The 17,794-nt window shown below is 53.5% G+C and overlaps 1 protein-coding gene across 1 annotated transcript in view; it reads left to right on the top strand.

Annotated features, from left to right (window-relative positions):
- SDK1 (sidekick cell adhesion molecule 1) overlaps positions 1 to 17,794 on the top strand; it is a gene marked incomplete at its 5' end in the record, with an annotated part of 555,106 nt that overhangs the window by 454,665 nt on the left and 82,647 nt on the right. The window contains 4 exons of the mRNA XM_081133971.1: positions 5,470 to 5,585; positions 7,537 to 7,729; positions 12,332 to 12,430; positions 16,169 to 16,360. Of these exons, the coding sequence (XP_080990097.1) occupies positions 5,470 to 5,585; positions 7,537 to 7,729; positions 12,332 to 12,430; positions 16,169 to 16,360 (600 nt within the window). The remainder of the gene's footprint in view (positions 1 to 5,469; positions 5,586 to 7,536; positions 7,730 to 12,331; positions 12,431 to 16,168; positions 16,361 to 17,794) is intronic.

Raw genomic sequence — 17,794 nt, 5'->3', positions numbered from 1 at the left:
TGACTGACAGGTGGCAGAACCAGCAACTGCTCTGAGTCAAGACCACTGTGTTTGGGCAACGTCAGCAGCCTCTGGGGTCGTTGTGACCTCCAAGCAGACTTCGGCCACGTCTGTGACGCTTGGCCAGGGCGCCCACTCTCTGCCTCCCTTTCCACAGCGACGCCTGCAGAGGGAGGAGTCCGACCCCGAGGACAGTTTCTAGACGTAAGAGGCTGTGACAGAGTCTCACACTGGTGCCTGCAGCATGCCTCGGGGGCCTTCGTAGTCGCCACATTGGAATTAGAAAGGGGGGGCCGCAGCCCCAGCCCCAGCCCCCAGCCCAGGGTCTGTCCGGGCAGGAGCTGAGCACGCTGTGTGCTGCCGGGAGCCCTGTGGGTGCGCGACGTGTCCCCCGCGGCCATTAGCTCTGATTGTCGAGAAAGCCTGGAGGACCGAGCCCGTCCTGGAAGCTGAAAGGAAGTAACTAAAATGCCTGTATGTTAGAGGGAGAAAGAATAACTTATAAAACTGAGTATTTGTCGGCCTGATTTGGAAGACGGCTGGAATGTGTGTAAACATAAGCCCAGACTCTATCAGGAGAGCGCGGGAAGTGGGAACACGGCCACGGGAAGAGAAGCCCCGGCCAGCTGCCTCCCTTCCCTCTCCTCCTGCCACGTGCAGGCTCCGTTCATCGGGGGAGTGAGAGGTCCGTGACCTGGACAGTAATAGGCTCTTTGGATGTAGCTCCTTCCAGAAGGTGCTGGGACGGTGGGGACAGACTGTGCGGCTCCCACCCCGAGAGCCACTGTCACCGCCCCCCTTTCTTCCTGCAACATCAGCTCAGCCACGTCCCCATTGTGGAGACAGGGTTATGTGAGGCCACCAGTGGTTCAGGTTCGGGGCCGCGACCTTGTGTGCTTCCCAGGGCCCGCTTTTGTCACCAGTTGTCCAGCTAGTGGTGGAGCCGCAGGAAGAAATAACGTGACTGTGGAGTTGGCAGGTGAGCCTGCTCGTGGAGCCGTCGGAATCCCGTGTGAGCCACACGAGCCGCGTGGAACAAGCCGTGTGGACTGACAACTCTTCCCCTTTTCTTCCCACGTCCACGGAGATACAGACGTCGGCTCCCTTCGAAAGGGTCCAAGGACAAATTACACTACAAGTCACCATTCTGAGCACCCGGAGGTTTCATTGTCTCCCGGTTTTATCTCTTTAGCGTTTCTTTTCTGTAGCTGGTGCTTTTGTGCCGTGATCGTCCGTCCTGGTTTCAGAACATTACCTCCTAACGCAAGAGGAACATTTCCTGTTCGGAAAGAAACATCCACGTTCCTGAAGCCCTCGCTCGGCCCCTGGCGCTCACTGGCCTTGGGAGGGCTCTGAGGGGGGGACCCCAGCGAGCAGGCGCTGCTGGTGAGCCGTGTCCGGTGGGCTCGGGCTGTGTCAAATTTAAGACGGGAGCACGCTGGGCCCCACGCCCGGGGTGTTCGTTACCTGGTGAAATGGAGTTTTTTGAGCAATGAAAACGGGCACACCTGTTACCTCCTCGAGGCCTGCGGGGGGGGGGGGGGGGGGCACTTTAAATGCTAATTATCGGGAGAAAACATCCCGGAGGACTGCTTTCAGAGCAGCAGGGGGCCCTGGCTTCCTGCTCGGACCCCGTGGGTCTGCACCCTCTGCGAACACCAGTCCAGCTCAGGCTGAGCCTCGGAAGGGAATTTGTAATTCCGTTGTCCACAGATGTGCTTCTCACTCCGATGGCAATGGTTAGAGAAAGAGAAGAGGGCTGAGAAGAATCGGAGAGGTTTAGGTAAAGCCAGATCCGGGGAGAGGGCCTGTGGCTTTCGAACCTCTGCCCTGTGAGGGGGCCGGAGCCCCTGGGCTCTGAGGGAGGGGTGGCATGGGCAGAGCGATGCTGGCACCTCCCAGGAGATGAGGAGGGTTCGTTTTGGTATAAGGTCTGGGGTATGGATACAGATTTTTTATTTTTATTTTTGCATATGGACATCCATTTTTTCTAGCACCATTTGTTACAAAGAATTGCCTTTGGCATTCATCAAAACCCAATTGATACGTATGTGGGTAACTTCTGGGCTCTGTGTCATCGATCAATGTGTCCATCTTTCCTCCAGTCACATTCTGTTCTAATTACTGCGGGTTTATAGTTTGTATTGATACCATGGACTGACGGCTGTGCAGTTTTGTTCTGTTTCAGAATCGTATTGGCTATTTCATTCCTTTACTTTTCCCCATACATTTTAAGGTCAGCTTTTCAAATTCTAAAAAAATCCCGGCCACCACGTCGATCAGGGTGGCATCCAGTCCAGAGACCAGCTGGGGGAGACTTGGCGTCTGCGAGGCTGTCCCCCAGTCCATTGGTGTGTGACCCTCCGTTCCCTTAGGTCTTCGACCTCTGACCACCGTTTTGTAGCTTTTAGCATGCCGATCTTGCACGCAGTTTGTTAAATTTATATCTGTTTCATGTTTCCGTTGCTGCTTTGAATGGCATTCGCTTTATTATTTTAAGTTCCAGTTGTTCGTTGCTTGTGTTTAGAAACACGATTGGCTTTTGACTCAGAAATGTTCCTCGTGGGCAGTTATACTGGGAATAGAGAGGGGTTTTCGGTTTTGTTTGTTCCCTTTTCAGCTGCTCTGCCTTTGACTCCTTTTCGCCGCATTGCTGCCTGGCTCTGTTTCTGGTCAGGAAGACACGTCGGCTTTGTCCCTGCTCTTGGGGAGGCGTCCTGTCCCTCGCCTTAGATACGGTGATGTCGGTGGTTTATAGATGCCCTGTATCAGGTTAGCGAGTTCCTGCTTTGTTGAGAGGGTGTTTTTTTTAATCACTGTTGGATGTTAAATTTTATCAAATGCTTTTTCTAAGTCTATTAAGATGACCACATGTTTTTCTTTACTTTGTTGATATGGTGAGTGACCCTGATTGATCCCTGACTGTGGAACCGGCCTTGCGTTTATAAGGTAAACCCCACCGGGTCAGGATACAGTAAAGTTTTTATATATTGTTGAGTTCGATTTTCTTGTATTTTATTGAGCAGTTTTGCACCTGTGTTCATGAGGGATGTGGTTTTCTTGTCTTTTCGTGTCTCTTTCTAATTTGGGTGAATCGCTTTTATTTCTCCTTCAGATGTTTGGTGGAGCTCACCAGTGAACCTCATGTGCTTAGAGTTTTTGTTGGAAGGTTTTAGTCGTATATTCAGAAGGTAATAGCTATAGGACTACTCAGGTTATATGTTTCTTCTTGAGTAGATTTTGGAAGCTGCCTCTGTTAAGGAATTTGCCCATTTCATCTAACTTGGTGAATTTATGAGCATAAAGATGTTTAAAATGTTCTCTAGTCTGGTGACGTCAGTGGGATCTGGGGAGGTTGTTCCCTGCTGTTGGTGATATTGGTAATTTGTGATTTCTCATTTATTCTGGCCAGGGGTTTGTTCATGTTTTAAAAGAACCAGCTTTTGGTTGCCCAGCCGATCTGGCTCAGCAGTTGAGCATTGACCTGGGATCCAGGAGATCGAGGTTTGATTCCCGGTCAGGGCACAGGCCCAGGTTGTGGGCTCGATCCCCAGGGTGGGCTGCAGGAGGCATCCGATCAATGACTTCTCATCATTGATGTTTCTATCTCTATCCCTCTCCGTTCCTCTCTCCGAAATCATTGGAGATATGTTTTAAAAAAGAGAACCTGCTTTTGGTTTCGTTGATTTTCTCTATTTTTGTCATTTCATTTCATTGATTTCTGCTCTCTTTCTTTACTCTGCTCTTGAATCTGCTTGTTTTGGGCTTAATGAACCATTACAAATGCTTAAGGTAGAAGCTTAGGTTCTAATTTATACATTTAAATGCTGTAGATTTCCCTCTAGCATGTCCGCATCCCATAAATTTTGATACTTGGAGTTTTCCTTTTTACTACATTGAAAGTGCTTTTTAATTTTCCACGTGGCCTCCTCTGGCTCGTGGTTGTTTTGAAGTGCATTGCTCGGTCTCCAGATGTCTAGGGGTGTTCCACAATCCTTCTGCTGTTAATTTCAAGTTTGATTCCTTAAGGGTCATAAAACATGCATTTCATGATTTCCATTATTTTTTAACTTGTCTTAGGTTTGTTTTGGGCTCAGAATGCCTCTGTCTTGGTTAAGTCCCGCGTGCACCTGAGAAGAACGTGTGCCCTGCTGTCCATGGCCAGGCTGCTCGGTGGAGGCGTGTTGCTCAGGCCTTGCGTCTCCCAGGAGCACTGAACGTCCAACTAATCAGTAGATTTTCCTGTCTTTCCTTTTAGTTTGTCTGTTGTGCCTCTTGTAGGTTGAGTTCTGCTGCATAACAGTTACCTCGGGGCGGTTAGCCGTCTGGTGACCAGATCACTTCACCAGGACGCACTGTCCCTGGCGATCACTGGTCCCCCTCCGGGGCAGGGTCTCTAGTTTCCCCCGTGTTAGCGTAACCACTCCAGACTTGACCAGTGTTTCCGTGTCCATTTCTCCAGTCTTTGCTTTTAAGCTGTGTGTGTCTCCGTATGTTCAGTGGGTTCTTGTAGACACCCTGGAGTCGGGGCTTGTTCTTCACCCAGCTGGCGACCCGTCTTCCGTGGGATGTGTAGGCTGACTCCCCGGGGCCACCGTGTGCGTGATCCGCCCGGCGTCTGGTCTGCCCGGCAGCCAGCCCCCCCTTACTCCCCAGTGGCCACACGCACCGCCCCCCACCGGTTTCCACGGCGCCGGCCTTTGCGCGGCCCCTTTTCCTGGGTGAGCGAGCCTGGCTCCCGGCGCTTCCCTCTCAGAGGCCTGTCCCCCTTTCCCCCGACCCAGTGGCTCCCGTCCGAAGCTCCCGTACCTTCCGAGGGCAGAGCTGGCTGTTCCGCCAGTGGGGTTATTGCTGCAGAGAGACTTGCCTGCTTCAGTCACATGGTGTGTCCCCTAGAATGTGGCTTCCTTGAGGGCAGGCCATCCGGCAGGCATGGAATTGGGTTGACTATCTGTTCAGTGAAGGAAAGAAAGAAAGGGTGGGACATGTTTCAATGGTGGCCCCTGTGTCAGACAAACAGAATCGTAGCCTCCAAGTGGATAAACCACAGTGCACACAGGAGGGGTGATTTTTTCATATGAATGATAGTTGTGTTTGAAACATAGTCGTATATACTGGGGGCGGGGACTTCTGTGACCGATCTCACATATCCAGTAACAGGAAAGGAATCAGAGAAGGTGTTTGCTTGTCCTCTGCCTCGGGGTCCCCGGGAAGGGCTCTCCCTGGAGTGAGATGGTCCTGTCCGCTTCTCTGCCTAAACCTGCTGGACTCGGCAACAGGAAATGAGAAATCACCTAGTTCTTTTTGGTTGCAGTGCCACTGTTAGCTCCCAAAATCATTCATCACGCTTCCCTGTTCCCGAGGCCGTAATTGCCTGTGAGCCTGAACAGCAACTAAGGGTTTTTTCCCCTCTCCTCCCCCTGGCCGCCCACCGCTGGTTTGGTGTCTTCGCTGACGACGCTGGCACAGTGCCCACTGCGCCCCCGCAGAACGTGCAGGTGGAAGCCGTGAACTCCACGACCATCCGGTTCCTGTGGAAGCCCCCACCCCAGCAGTTCATCCACGGCATCAACCAGGGGTACAAGGTACGTGGCCTCGGTGCAGCTGTCCCGGCATGTTGTGGCCCCGTGGTCAGCGAGGAGGCCACCCTCCCCACCCGCGCCTCCTTGGTGGGGCCTCCAGAGCCAGCAAGGTCTCCCCCCCAGCTGCACTGGCTCAGAAACACAGGTGGCTTGTCCCCAGGGAAGGCTCATGCATCGAGCAGTTTCTCCTGAGAAAGGCCTGCATTTAAGAATCACCCGCGGGGCCCAGCCGGGCGTGGCTCAGCGGTTGAGCATCGACCTAGGATCCAGGCGATCAGGGTTCGATTCCCGGTCAGGGCACATGCCCGAGTTGCGGGCTGCAGCCGATCAATGACTCTCTCATCATTGATGTTTCTCTCTCTCTCTCCCTCTCCCTTCCTCTCTCTGAAATCAGTAAAGACATATTAAAAAAAAAAAAATCACCCGCGGGAGGGAGTCCTCTCCGGGGAGCACAGGGACCGGGGGGCAATTGAGTGACATTTCTGTCAGGTAAGGAGAGCTGTTCCCTCCCCCCTGCTGCAGGGACAGTGCTGCTCCTGGGACTGAGACACGGACACACTCCCCCACCCACCTTCCCTTTGTCCCTACTCACTGCTCACGGAGCACGTCACCTTCATACATGTACTGGGATGCCCATTCTAAAAGTGCGGTCTGTCTCACCTTTTGTTTTTGTTTCTTTGTTTTTGTTAATGCTCACCCGAGGGTATTTTGTCCATTGATTTTTCAGAGAGAGTGGAAGGAAGGGGGGGGAGGAGAGAAACATTGATGTGAGAGAGACACATCCATTGGTTGCCTCCCACACGCACCCCAACCCAGGGCCGGGGATCGAACCTGCCACCAAGGTACGTGCCCTTGACCGGGAATCAGACCTGCAACCCTTCAGTCCGTGGGCCGGTGCTCTGACCACTGAGCCACACCGGCCAGGGCTCTGTCTTACCCGTTAATCAGCTTCCCCTGATTGGGCCTGGAGCCCGTGTTACCTGCAGCAGCAGGTGAGCAAGGAGACCTTTAGAGAGAAGCATCCATCTCATTTGCCAGAACACGGCGATTTCAGATTCAGAGAGTGTTTTCCTCAGACACACACTCCGTTCTTTTTCCATTTGGATTCAATTTACAAAAACACTTGTTTTCCGCCAGCGAGGCAGACGTAGCTAGAACTCGGCCCTGCCTTTTCTTTCCAGAGGTTCCTGCAGTCAGAGTTTTTGTGAAAGAAAATCATACGGGTCAACCGGGATGGTTGTGCCTCTCTGACTCCCCATCAGGTCTTATAGGCAGGATGGGGGGGCAGGGGGTTCATCCGACGCCTCCGCTGTGCATCAATCTGTGTGAATACCCTTCGTGTCTCCCGGTGTGTCCCCCTTCAGCCCGATAGGCCCAGAAATGTTTGCTGTCACAGGAATTAAAGGTCCCTCAGACACAATGTTGCCGAAACCTTGAAACAACTCCCCTTGCAACATGTATATAGGCTGCGTTTCTTTACAATTGTAACCAACCTCCTAAAACCCTCTTCAGGAAACTGCTATGACATGAATTATAAAGGATTAAGGTGTTGCCACTGAATTGGGGCTCGGTTTGAGCAGCAGGGGCCTGTCTAGGGAAATGTTTATGTGTGTGTTCCGTTGTCCTGGGTCAGTGAAATGACACCAACTTGTCCTTGTTCCTTCCTGTTGAAAATACAGGTCCCGGTACATGTTCATGTGGAGAGAAGTGAGGGTTTGAGGGGCGTCAATCACCATGAGTTAAAGTAGATATTTTATTTATATAAAATATACATATTTGTGTTCAATGATCTATGAGAGAGCTTTTACACTCAGTATTTTCCAGGGCGATTATAAATGTTGGATTTACAGCGTTTCTTAATTATGAATTTGAAGATAAATTTCAAAATGAAATTCTGATGCAGAGGCAAAGATGTACAATTAAAAAGGATCTCTTTTCAACCCGTCCCATCCAGCTCCTGGCGTGGCCTGCCGACGTCCCCGAGGCTGTCACTGTCGTCACCATCGCTCCGGACTTCCACGGCGTCCACCACGGGTACATCACCCACCTGAGGAAGTTCACGGCCTACTTCACGTCCGCCCTGTGCTTCACCACTCCCGGGGACGGGCCGCCCAGCACGCCCCAGCTCGTCCGGACTCACGAGGACAGTAAGTGCGCCTCCGCCGTGGGTCTCGGGCTGGGCCACTGCCATGGCCAGCAGGGGTGAGAGCGTCAGGAAACCCATGGCTCAGGGTGTCTGCAGCCCCCTTGCCCCGGGGGACGAGCATTGAAAAGCATCAGTATGATGGGCGGAGGTTGTCCCTGGAGTGTGGAAGGGAGCCCAGCTAAGGAAGGGCTGAGGGCGAGAGACAGACAGACAGACATGACCCACCAGGTGCTCAGCCTTGGCCCTGCTGCCCTTCTCTTCCCCCAGGCTTCACCTTCCAGCCCCTCACCTGCTTCTCGAGCCCACAGCCCTGCCTCCCCGACCCTCGCAGGACATTTCCCCTGTGCACCCAGCCCTTGATTTTCCATTCTCTCCACCTGATCGATCAGACCAGCTGCTCTCGGGCCAGCGACACTCCCGGGACACGGTCTCTGATGACTCTGTTCCAAGACGTGAGCCTGGGGTGTGCAGACGCGTTCACAGGAAGGTGCATAGTTATCAGTAACAGGGGAAAACTGTCCCAGTGCCCCAAAGGGGATAACTGAAAAATTATGGGATGACAGAATACGAAGTGTGCTGTAGAGATTGAAAATGTTTTGAGCCCAGCCAGCGTGGCTCAGTGGCTGCACATCGACCTGGGATCCAGGAGATCACGGTTCGATTCCCGGTCAGGGCACATGTCTGCATTGCAGGATCGATCCCCAGCGGGGGGCCTGCAGGAGGCAGCCGATCAATGACTCATCATTGACGTTTCCATCTCTCTCTTTCTCTCCCTTCCTCTCTGAAATCAATGAAGATATATTTTTTAAAAATGTGTTTCGAGAAAGCTGATCGTGATCTAATACTAAGTGAAAAACAAAATAGTAAACGAAACCACCCGAGACCCAGACTTGATAGAAACACGTGTGTGAAATGACTGAGCTGAGCAAAGACCTTGAAGGAACCGTCGCCGTTTTGACAGTTGCTCTCTGTGGTGTGATTACGGGCACGCCTCGCACTTCTCATATTCTTACACATAAGAATCTCGTTTCCACAGCGAGCATGTACTTGCCTTATAGGGAGAATTAAAACTAGTGTAAGTTTTCTTTAAAGGTCACGCAGGGCTGCCGCTGTTTGTCCCCTGGCGTCCCGCTCCCTCGGCCTCCCAGCTTCACTGACCCCTCAGCAGGGGACCAGGGGCGAGGCCACCCCTGGTGACACAGGACGAACAGACATGGATTTCCTGTCCCTCTGAGACCACTGACTGCCCTCCCATAAAAAAGACAAAATAAAAACTACCCCGGCCCTGTTAACCGAAGGTCCTCCGAGCTCTGCCTGTGGCCTGCTGTCTGCCTGTCATCCCCTGAGATTTTAACTCAGATCATTACACACCCACATGCAGTGTGAGAACTAATCCCGAGACCCCACGTCTTTGCCCAGTTTCCCCCAATGGTAACGTTGAGACTCCTCCGGTCTCACTTGTGCTCATGTGTGTGCCTGTGACTGCATGTGTGTGCGTGTGCGTGCCTGTGTGTGCGCCTGCGTGTGCTCTGAACAGTTTATCGCATGTGCAGATCTCTGTACCCTCTGCCATGAAGACTCGGAGTGGTTTCATCAGCACACAGCTTCCTCCTCTACAGCCAAACCCGGCTCACTCCCTCTTCTCACCTGCGTACCTGTCATTTCCCTTCCTCGCCTGGTTCTTGATCTCAGCGGGAAAGAATTCCGTCTTTCACTGTTGAGTGTGATGTTTTCACCTCTGTGTTTTATCAGGCAGGGTCAGCTCTCCTCTGTTACTCACTTGCTAAGAGCTTTTATCACGGATACATGTTGGTTTTTATTAGTTGCTTTTACTGTTTCCATTGAGATGATCATGTGATTTCTCTCTCTGGCTTGTTGACTGATACGGTTGATTGAACCAGCCTTGCATGCTTGGACTCAACCCCACTCAGTCATGGTGTATAATTATTTATTACGTTCCTGGATTCAGTTTGCTGATGCTTTTTGGAGGATGGTCTGCATCTAAGCTTATGAGAGAGAGTGGTCTATACCTCTGCTCTCCTGGACTGACTTTGCCTGGCTTTGGCAACTGTGGAATGCTGGCCTCATAAAACGAGCTTGGATGTGTTCCACCCTCTCCTATTTTCTGGAAGAGATTGCATAAAATTGGGGTTAATTCGTCTTTAAATGTTTGGTAGAGTTTTCCAGTGAAATCCAGTGGGCCTGGAGATTTCCTTGGGGGAAGCTTTTTAATTATAATGTAATTTCTCTAAGGGTTATAGTATGGTTCAGTTGTCTATTCTATCTTGGTTGAGTTTTGGTAGTTTGTGATTTTCAAGGAATCCTCCAAGTTGTTGAATTTGTGAATGTAAAGCTGTTGGTAGTACTTTCTCCCTCGTTGTCTTAATGGCTGAGGGATATATATTCATATTCCCTGTTTCATTCCTGATACTGGGAATCTGTTTCTTCTGGGTTTTTTGTTTGTTTGTCATTTGTCCTAGAGATTTATCAATTTTATTGATATTTTTGGGAGAACCAGGTTTTGGGGGGTTTTTATGTCTTTATTGATTTCAGAGAGAGAGACAGACAGAAACATCAGTGATGAGAGAGAGTCATTGATCGGCTGCCTCCTGCACGGCGCCTGCTGGGCATCAAGCCCAAAACCCAGGCCTGTGCCCTGACCAGAACCGAACCTCGATCTCCTGTATCCTAGGTCAATGCTCAACCACTAAGCTACGCCCAGCCGGGCAGAACCAGGTTTTTATTTCATTGATATTTCTCTATTGTTTTCCTATTTTCAGTTTCATTAATTTCTGCTCTTATTATTTTCTTCCTTCTGCTTCCTTTGGGTTTATTTTGCTCTTCTTTCTTTAATTTCTTGAAGTAAGCACTGAGATTATTTATTTGAAGCTGTCTTCATTTCTATTGTGAGCATTTAGTGCTATAAATCTTCCTTTTCATACTGCTTTAGCTGCATCCCACATATTTTTATATTTTGTGCTTCATTTTCATTCAATTATTTGTTTTTATTTACTCTTAGACTTCTCTTTGATCCAGGGATTAGTTAGAAGTGTGCCATTTAATTTCCATGTGTTTGATATTTTCCTGTTGTCTTTCTCCTGTTGACCTCTAGCTTGATTGTGTTATGCTCAAAGAACACACTTTGTATAATTCCAATTTTTTTAATTTATTGTAGTTAGTTTCATGGCCTAGGATACAGTCAATCTTGGTGAATGTTTCACGGGTCTTGAAAGAAATAATGTGTATTCTGCAGCAGAATCTGCGTATCAGCCATAAACTTTATATGCCCTTCATCAGAATTTAGGGTTAAAGGGGAAGCTTGAACAAGTTTAGCCTTTTGCTTTAACAACAATGCTGTGGCTATTTTAGGAAGCCTGTGCCTGTGGGGCCTGTCATGATTACAGGGCAATTGCTTTATCCTACAAACGTGTGTGTGCTTACACTCAGACATTTGTAGAATGCCTGTTACTTGGCCATCCAGCTGGGTGGTGAAGGGGTTGCAGAGATCAGAAAGCACAGGCTCTTCCCTTAGAGAGGCGGACATGACTAAGGTCTGTGCCACCGAGGAAGGGGACCTGTATACGTGGCTGTGGTAGCCCAGTGAAGTGACAGAAAGCACCTGGGGGAGGCAGGTGAAGGAGTCTAGTAGAAGAGATGACAGTTGAACTCAACCGCAATGCATGAGCTTTTCATGCAGAGAATGGTGGAGGACATCCTGGTAGAAGAAGAATCCACAGAGCAAAGTGAGAGGAAGAGCATGTGAGACAGTGCGAGGTGGGGAGCAGGAGCCTGGGTGACAGGCTGGGGCTGACCCAGAAGAGTGCCCACTAAGTCACGAGGAAGCAGCATATGAATTGAAGCCCAGACCTGCCAGCTCATCCCAGCAGCACAGGGACAGAAACTCGGGCAGGAATCCAGGAGCAGAAACACCAAGACTATATGAAAGGAGCAAAAAGCTTTCTTAGTTGCCCAGTCGGCTGATAGAAGGACGAGTCCATTCAGAAGCCTGTCAGCTCGTCTCTGGAAACAGAGCTGGGAGGAGAGATGTTCCTGACGGCCACTCGACTCCGCTTCCCGCACCCGCCAAGAGTGAAATTTGTCAGAGAAAAGAGTCTTTTCCAAGTTTCACGCAGACAGGTGTCTTTGCCTTGGCTGTTACTGTTATTTAAACATCACAAGCCTGTTTGGAAGCTGTCCGGGTGCTGGGGGGAGCCAGGTGTGGGGCTCACTTGAAATCTGCGGGGTGCAGCGGGCGGGCGGGCAGGAGCCTGGACGGGAACAGCCCACACCCGCGACTTCACGCTCTCCTGTCTCGGCTCGAAAGGCTGCATTGTGTTGTTACTGACAAGACCTCGGCGTGGATCATTCAGAGGTGTCCTGGGGTGGCAGTGGCACGTGGCAGGGTGACGCTGAGTGGAACTGTTTACGTGGCCACGGCCAGGACACTGTTCACAGCCCCAGTTCCCGCTGCGTTTTCACAGCCATTGCCTCTGGGGCTCTGGCCCCGGCTCTCTGCCTCCCTTTGTAGTGGGAGCTTTCTGCACAAGCCTGACTGGAGGAGGTGGACCCTGTGCTAACAGACGACTCTATGTTTGATTGCCAGGACCGGGAGCTGTGGGGCACCTGAGTTTCACGGAGATCCTGGACACGTCCCTCAAGGTCAGCTGGCAGGAGCCCCTGGAGCGGAACGGGGCCATCACAGGTGAGTGGCCGGGAAAGGGGCAGGTTCTCCGGTGCCCAGACCTGGGTGTAACTGCAGACAAAACCCCGGCAGAGCACACGTCCCCACACCCAGGACCCTGCACCAGGAGCCCGGCTCCTTAAGGGCCTTTTCCTGCTTGTGCTCCAGCCTCCGATTCCAGAGACCGAGTCTCCCTCCATCATCTTAACAATCCTCTGACGTCTGGTCCACGAGAACTGGTCACTCAGGGTGATTCTCTCAAGTGTGTTCATTTCCCTTGGTTCTCATAGCAACACAGTAGTTTGATGTGACCGATTTACAGGTGATGACACTGAGCCCCAGAGGGGAGGGGCCCTTTCTTCCCTTCATTCAGCAAGCACCCCCTGAACACCCGTGTCCCTTCTGAGCACTTGCACACTCACTCTTGTGTAAATCTTAAAGGAAGCCACGAACAGTTGTGGGTGGAGCCAGCACCTCACAGGAAAGCCATGGTTGCCGACACTCCTGGTTTAGGGTCTTCAGTTCCACCAGCTAATGGCTTACTGAGCTCATTTCCGTATTTTATCTAAGCGAGTGCCTAGGGGTGCAGCTGTGGCCTGTGGTCATTGTGGACTTGGCCTTCAAAGGCCCTTCTCAGAGCCAGAGTCAGCCAGCCGCCTGTCTGCCTGGCCCTGGGCCGGGAGCAGACCGCCCTGCCCCTGCACCAGGAGATGCACAGAGCTCCAGGCACGTGATCCCCAGGTCACTCCATCTGGCCTTTGACGGCCACACCATAAAGTGTGCCCAGAATCCACCAGACGGATGCTCACAGCGCTCTGTGAAGGGTGTGGTGGGAAAGGCCACCCAGAGGTGAGACCCAACACCCATTTCCTTGGCCTCATGGGGTCCCTCCCATCGCCTCCCTGTGACCGCTGGCCTTGGTGACGCTCTCCCTGCACTGGACACTCTGCCCCAACAAGTGAGTACCCCACATGGACCTGGCTCCCAGGGGCACATGCAGGCAGAACCACACGGTCGGCCTAGTCCCTGTGGAAGGCGGAGCGTTTCACCAGGTAGAACAAACGAGGAGCCGTGTGCGTCAGCAAGCCTGGCTCCCAAAAGCCACTGTCAGCAATGTCGACGTGGCACCAGGGCCAGCGTTTGGCAGCCTCCTGGGAAAGCCGCTGGGCCTGCTGGTAAAGGCGGCAGGGGCCCAGGCAGGCAGCGGCCTCCAGTGTGTTCCCGCACAGGCCGCTTTACGCTTTATGGTCTGGCACCTGCGGGAAGCCACACTGTACCAGCCTGGCGCCAGGGAGCAGCCCCTGTGCCTCGTTTTAATTCAGGGCCGGGGGAGGGGGTGCCGAGCAGGACGGCCCTGCCCACCCAGCAAATTGCCCATTTCGCCCACATTGTGAATCCGGCACCTTCGCTCGGCCTCCTAACCCTGATTTATGAGGCCCGGGATGCGCGCGGACAGTTTGTGATTGGGTGCGCTGCTCTTGGTGGAGAATTTACTTCAGATCAACAGAAAATTATTTCTGCAGCAACCTGGGCCGTTAGTCTCAGTTAGGCGGCCGCTCAGCAGGTAGGGTGTGGATAGGAGGTGCCGGCACCTGGCTCTCTCCTCGGCCCCCTCGCCCCTCGCCCACTGCAATCGACGAAACATTCACGGCCAGAGCTGCCCAAGGGCCTGGTGCCCGCCACAGCCCTGCCCATCACGTGCCCAGCGCCTCTCCCGTCCTCCGTCCCGTGGCCGGCCAGCTCCCCCCTGTGCTGGCGTCCCGTGGGCCCCGTGGGGTGGGCGGGCAGCTCTGCTGTCCACTGGCTCGCTTTGTGTCCGTAACAATGCAGCGGCCGAGTTCCCAGTCTGAGCTGAAAGGCCTCGATCTGCCGCTGCAGGCGCTGAGTGGCCACGCCTGGGCGGCCGGCTTTAGGCTGGCAAGACGCTGTCACTTCGCAAATTCTGATGGAGATCCGCTTTCAAACCAATGAGATTGTCGGACGGACAGACAAGGTCAACAGCCTCGCAAAGCCGTCCCTTTCTCTGCGTGCAGAGGAGGCCATGGGCACCAAATTATCTCAGTTTCCAGGAGTAACCCCCGAGGTCGGGTGGCTCCCAGGTTGACGCGCACACTTTCAGGCTCAGAGAGAGGTGACGCGGAGCGAGGCCTGTGGGCGGCTCGCAGAGCCGGGGCCAGCCCTGCGGTGCCCAGCACGTGCCAGAGCTCCCTGTGCACGGGTCTCTCCCGGTAAAGTGAGGTGATGGTGGCTGCAACCTCGGGGGGCTGTGCGGGGTTAACAGCGAATACACGTGAGGGCTCAGCGCCCGCAGGAGCAGGTACATACTCGATGTGTGTGAAGTTAAGACTCATCGCCTGCAGGTTTGTCTTTGTTTTAATTGTACAATTGGTTCCAAAGTCCTGAAGTAGCAGAAAGTGAAGAAATGATTGGTTTAGGTGCCTCCTGATTTCAGTGCTGGGAGATTGAGGGGCGTCGCCTCAGGATGGTGGCAAAGAGGACGAGACCCTAAGGTCGTCTGGAGTCGGGTGGGAGCCAGAGCAGCGCTGTGCTGGGTGGTCAGGGAGACGAGGCCAGACGGGCAGACCCTGAGGACAAAGGGTAGCAGTCCTGAGGGGCCTGGGGGGGCCTGGGGCCTGGGGCCTGGGCAGGGACCTACATGCCAGGAGCAGCCTTCAGGCAGTCAGCAAGTGCTGTAATTTGGGGTGCTCTCATGAGCACCAGGGCGCCCCCTGATAGGACCACCCCTCTGCCTGCCCTGTCCCTGGGTGTCCCCAGGCTGGGAGCCCCCACCAGCACACAGAAGCCGCTGGGCTGTACGAGAGCTGAGGGGCAGCAGCTTCTGGCATTAATTTTTTTATTAAAGTCCTGAGACGCTGCCCCCTAAATTCTTGTACACCTGAAGTAAAGTTCCTACTGTATTCACTGCTCTCGTCAGAACGGGAAGGCGCGTTAGGACGCCTCCTGGAGCTTCAGTACCCCTGAGTTTATTGACTGGAAAGAAGGAGTGTTTTCAGCGGCTTCCCTCTGCCGCTGGGCCTGGGAGCTCTTTCCGTCACTGTCCCCGAATGCAGAGCGCTCTTCAGCCTCTGATCACATCAGCGCCCTCCGCAGGGCTGGTTCAGGAGCTGGCCGGTCTTTTTTCTCTGAGCCTCAAACCACAGTGGAGCCCAGGCTGGATAAATTGTGGTTATGAGTCCCCTCTAGACTGAACAGAGAGGAGGGAAATCAGATTTCACCAGGAGAATGGGCTCGAGGGGGCGCGGAGCTGGGAGCCGAGCTCAGCCAGGCAGTCGGCGAACAGCCCCTTTTTCAGGCCAAGCGCTCGCGTATCCGTCATTCCTGGGGGAGCAGAGCAGCGTGTCCACAAATTAGGTGCAGCCCAGGAGCGAGCAGCTGATTTAGGGCTCTGCGGAGGGAAAATACGAGCTTATAAAAATGGAAATACTACTGAGGTGCAGCCGTAATTTGACAAGAGGAGGTTAGATCCCGCACGGCGGGCTGGCGGCCATCAGTCCTCATGCCGCGGGCACTGAGGTTACAGGCTTGGCGGGGCGGCCCTGTCCTCCTGCAGATCAGTGTCGCCAAGAGGGGCTGGCGAGGTTTCTGGGGGCACCTGGGACGGAGGCTGGACTCTGAGGTGCACTTTGCCAGGGCAGTGGCCTCTCGTCGGACCTCTATAGATGCGCAGGGATGAAGGCACAGCCCCCCACCGCCCCCTCGCTCCAGGAGACACCCCCTAACTCTGCATGTCCTCCCCAGGCTATAGGATCTCGTGGGAGGTTTACGGAAGGAACGACTCTCGGCTCACAGACACACTCAACAGCTCGACGCACGAGTATAAAATCCAAGGGCTGTCCTCTCTCACCACCTACACCATCGACGTGGCTGCCATCACGGCGGTGGGCGTGGGCCTGGTGACCTCGTCCACCATTTCTTCTGGCGTGCCCCCAGGTCAGTGAGCACACCCGCCGCTTCCCTGCCCACCCTCCCCTAGAGTTCTGAGGCTCGGAGGGGACCCGCCTCTGAGCGGGTGTCAGCGTCCTGTGGGGTGGCGGGCGCAAGTGGGCGATGACCCACCGCCGGCCTGTTTCCCGGTGTCTTCTGATGACACCTTCACCGCTCTTCTGTCCGGTGTGGGGTGCGGGGAGGGGAGACGTGAACCCCTCAGTGAGCTGGCACCGAGGTCCCACCTCCCGGGAAAGGGAAACCGCACAGCAGGAAAATGCAGGCCTTGTGTGAGAGAAATAGGAAATGTTGGTATTAAAATCGAGAATAGTGTTGACAAAAGAAATGTCCAAACCTGCAGAAGAATTTTATAAACACGTGAGTTTGAGCCAAACTAACAACAATTGCCAGGAAGCAGGATTGCAGACCCCCCTGAGGATGCCAGAGTTGCAGTTCCTCTGCGCGTGTGGAGCGAAGGCGGGACCGCGAGGCAGGTTCAGAGCAGGCAGGCATCACGTCGCGGCTTAGCAGGGCCACCTGCCGCCTTGAGGGTGGCCCCGCCTCAGAGGGCCCGGGAAAGGGCTCACTCTGCCGGTTCAAAGGGGTGCAGCCCCTAGAGGCGGGCCTGGCTCCCAGCCTCTCACTAAAGAAGCTATAGGCCTGGGCTCCCCACCCGCACACCTGACCTGTCAGGAATTCATGATCAGATCTCCCTGGGAGGCTGTTTTCCACAGAACCCCTTTCATATGCATTTAACAAACAGTGAAGACTTGGGTTTGAGATAAGAGAGTAGGAGAAGGCGGAAGGAAAGGTAAAGACACAGAAAAGTCTAGAAGGTGAGGGGCCTGTCGGTGCACAGCTGGCTGCTGGGGGGTGTTGGCTCACAGTGGATGTGGGTGGCAGCCGCTCTCCCGTCCTCAAATCACAAGCCTCCTGAGAGGTCCGCTCACTCCTTTCTCCTGGAAGATGACTACTCAGCTTTCTCCAGTTTTAAAGTTCATGTTGAAGACGCAAAGCTTCTCCTGGAGTCCACAGTGCCCGTGAGAAGAGACTGGGCTCCCAGTTCAGCTCTGTAACCAAAGCTGCGAGTCTCTTGCCATTTGAAAGGTATCGGTCCGCCCTGTTCTGGCCTCTGAGGAAAGCACGGTGCCCTGTTCGTCAGGGCCCGAGAGATCCCTCCAAAGCCAGTGTCTGTGTTGGTGGTGGCCCCATACCCACTGCAGTGTTCGTGACCTAATTACTATCCTACAGGGTGATCTGCAGACGGTATCAAACAAGTGACATGTTGCCGTCACCTCCCCTCTTGCCAGCCAGCAAGTACCTGTCAGTGAGCAGCGGGGAGGCTGTTCCTCTCCTCTGGGCAGTACAGCCTCCTAGGGAACTTTCTAGAAGCCGTTAGACCCACCCTGCCAGCAGGGGAGCCTTGAGCCCAGCAGTGTC

Source organism: Miniopterus schreibersii (assembly GCF_964146895.1).
Source record: "Miniopterus schreibersii genome assembly, chromosome: 4".
NCBI classification, from domain to species: domain Eukaryota; kingdom Metazoa; phylum Chordata; class Mammalia; order Chiroptera; family Miniopteridae; genus Miniopterus; species Miniopterus schreibersii.
Note: the sequence above shows the minus strand (reverse complement) of the source record. Positions and strands in the feature narration are given on the sequence as shown.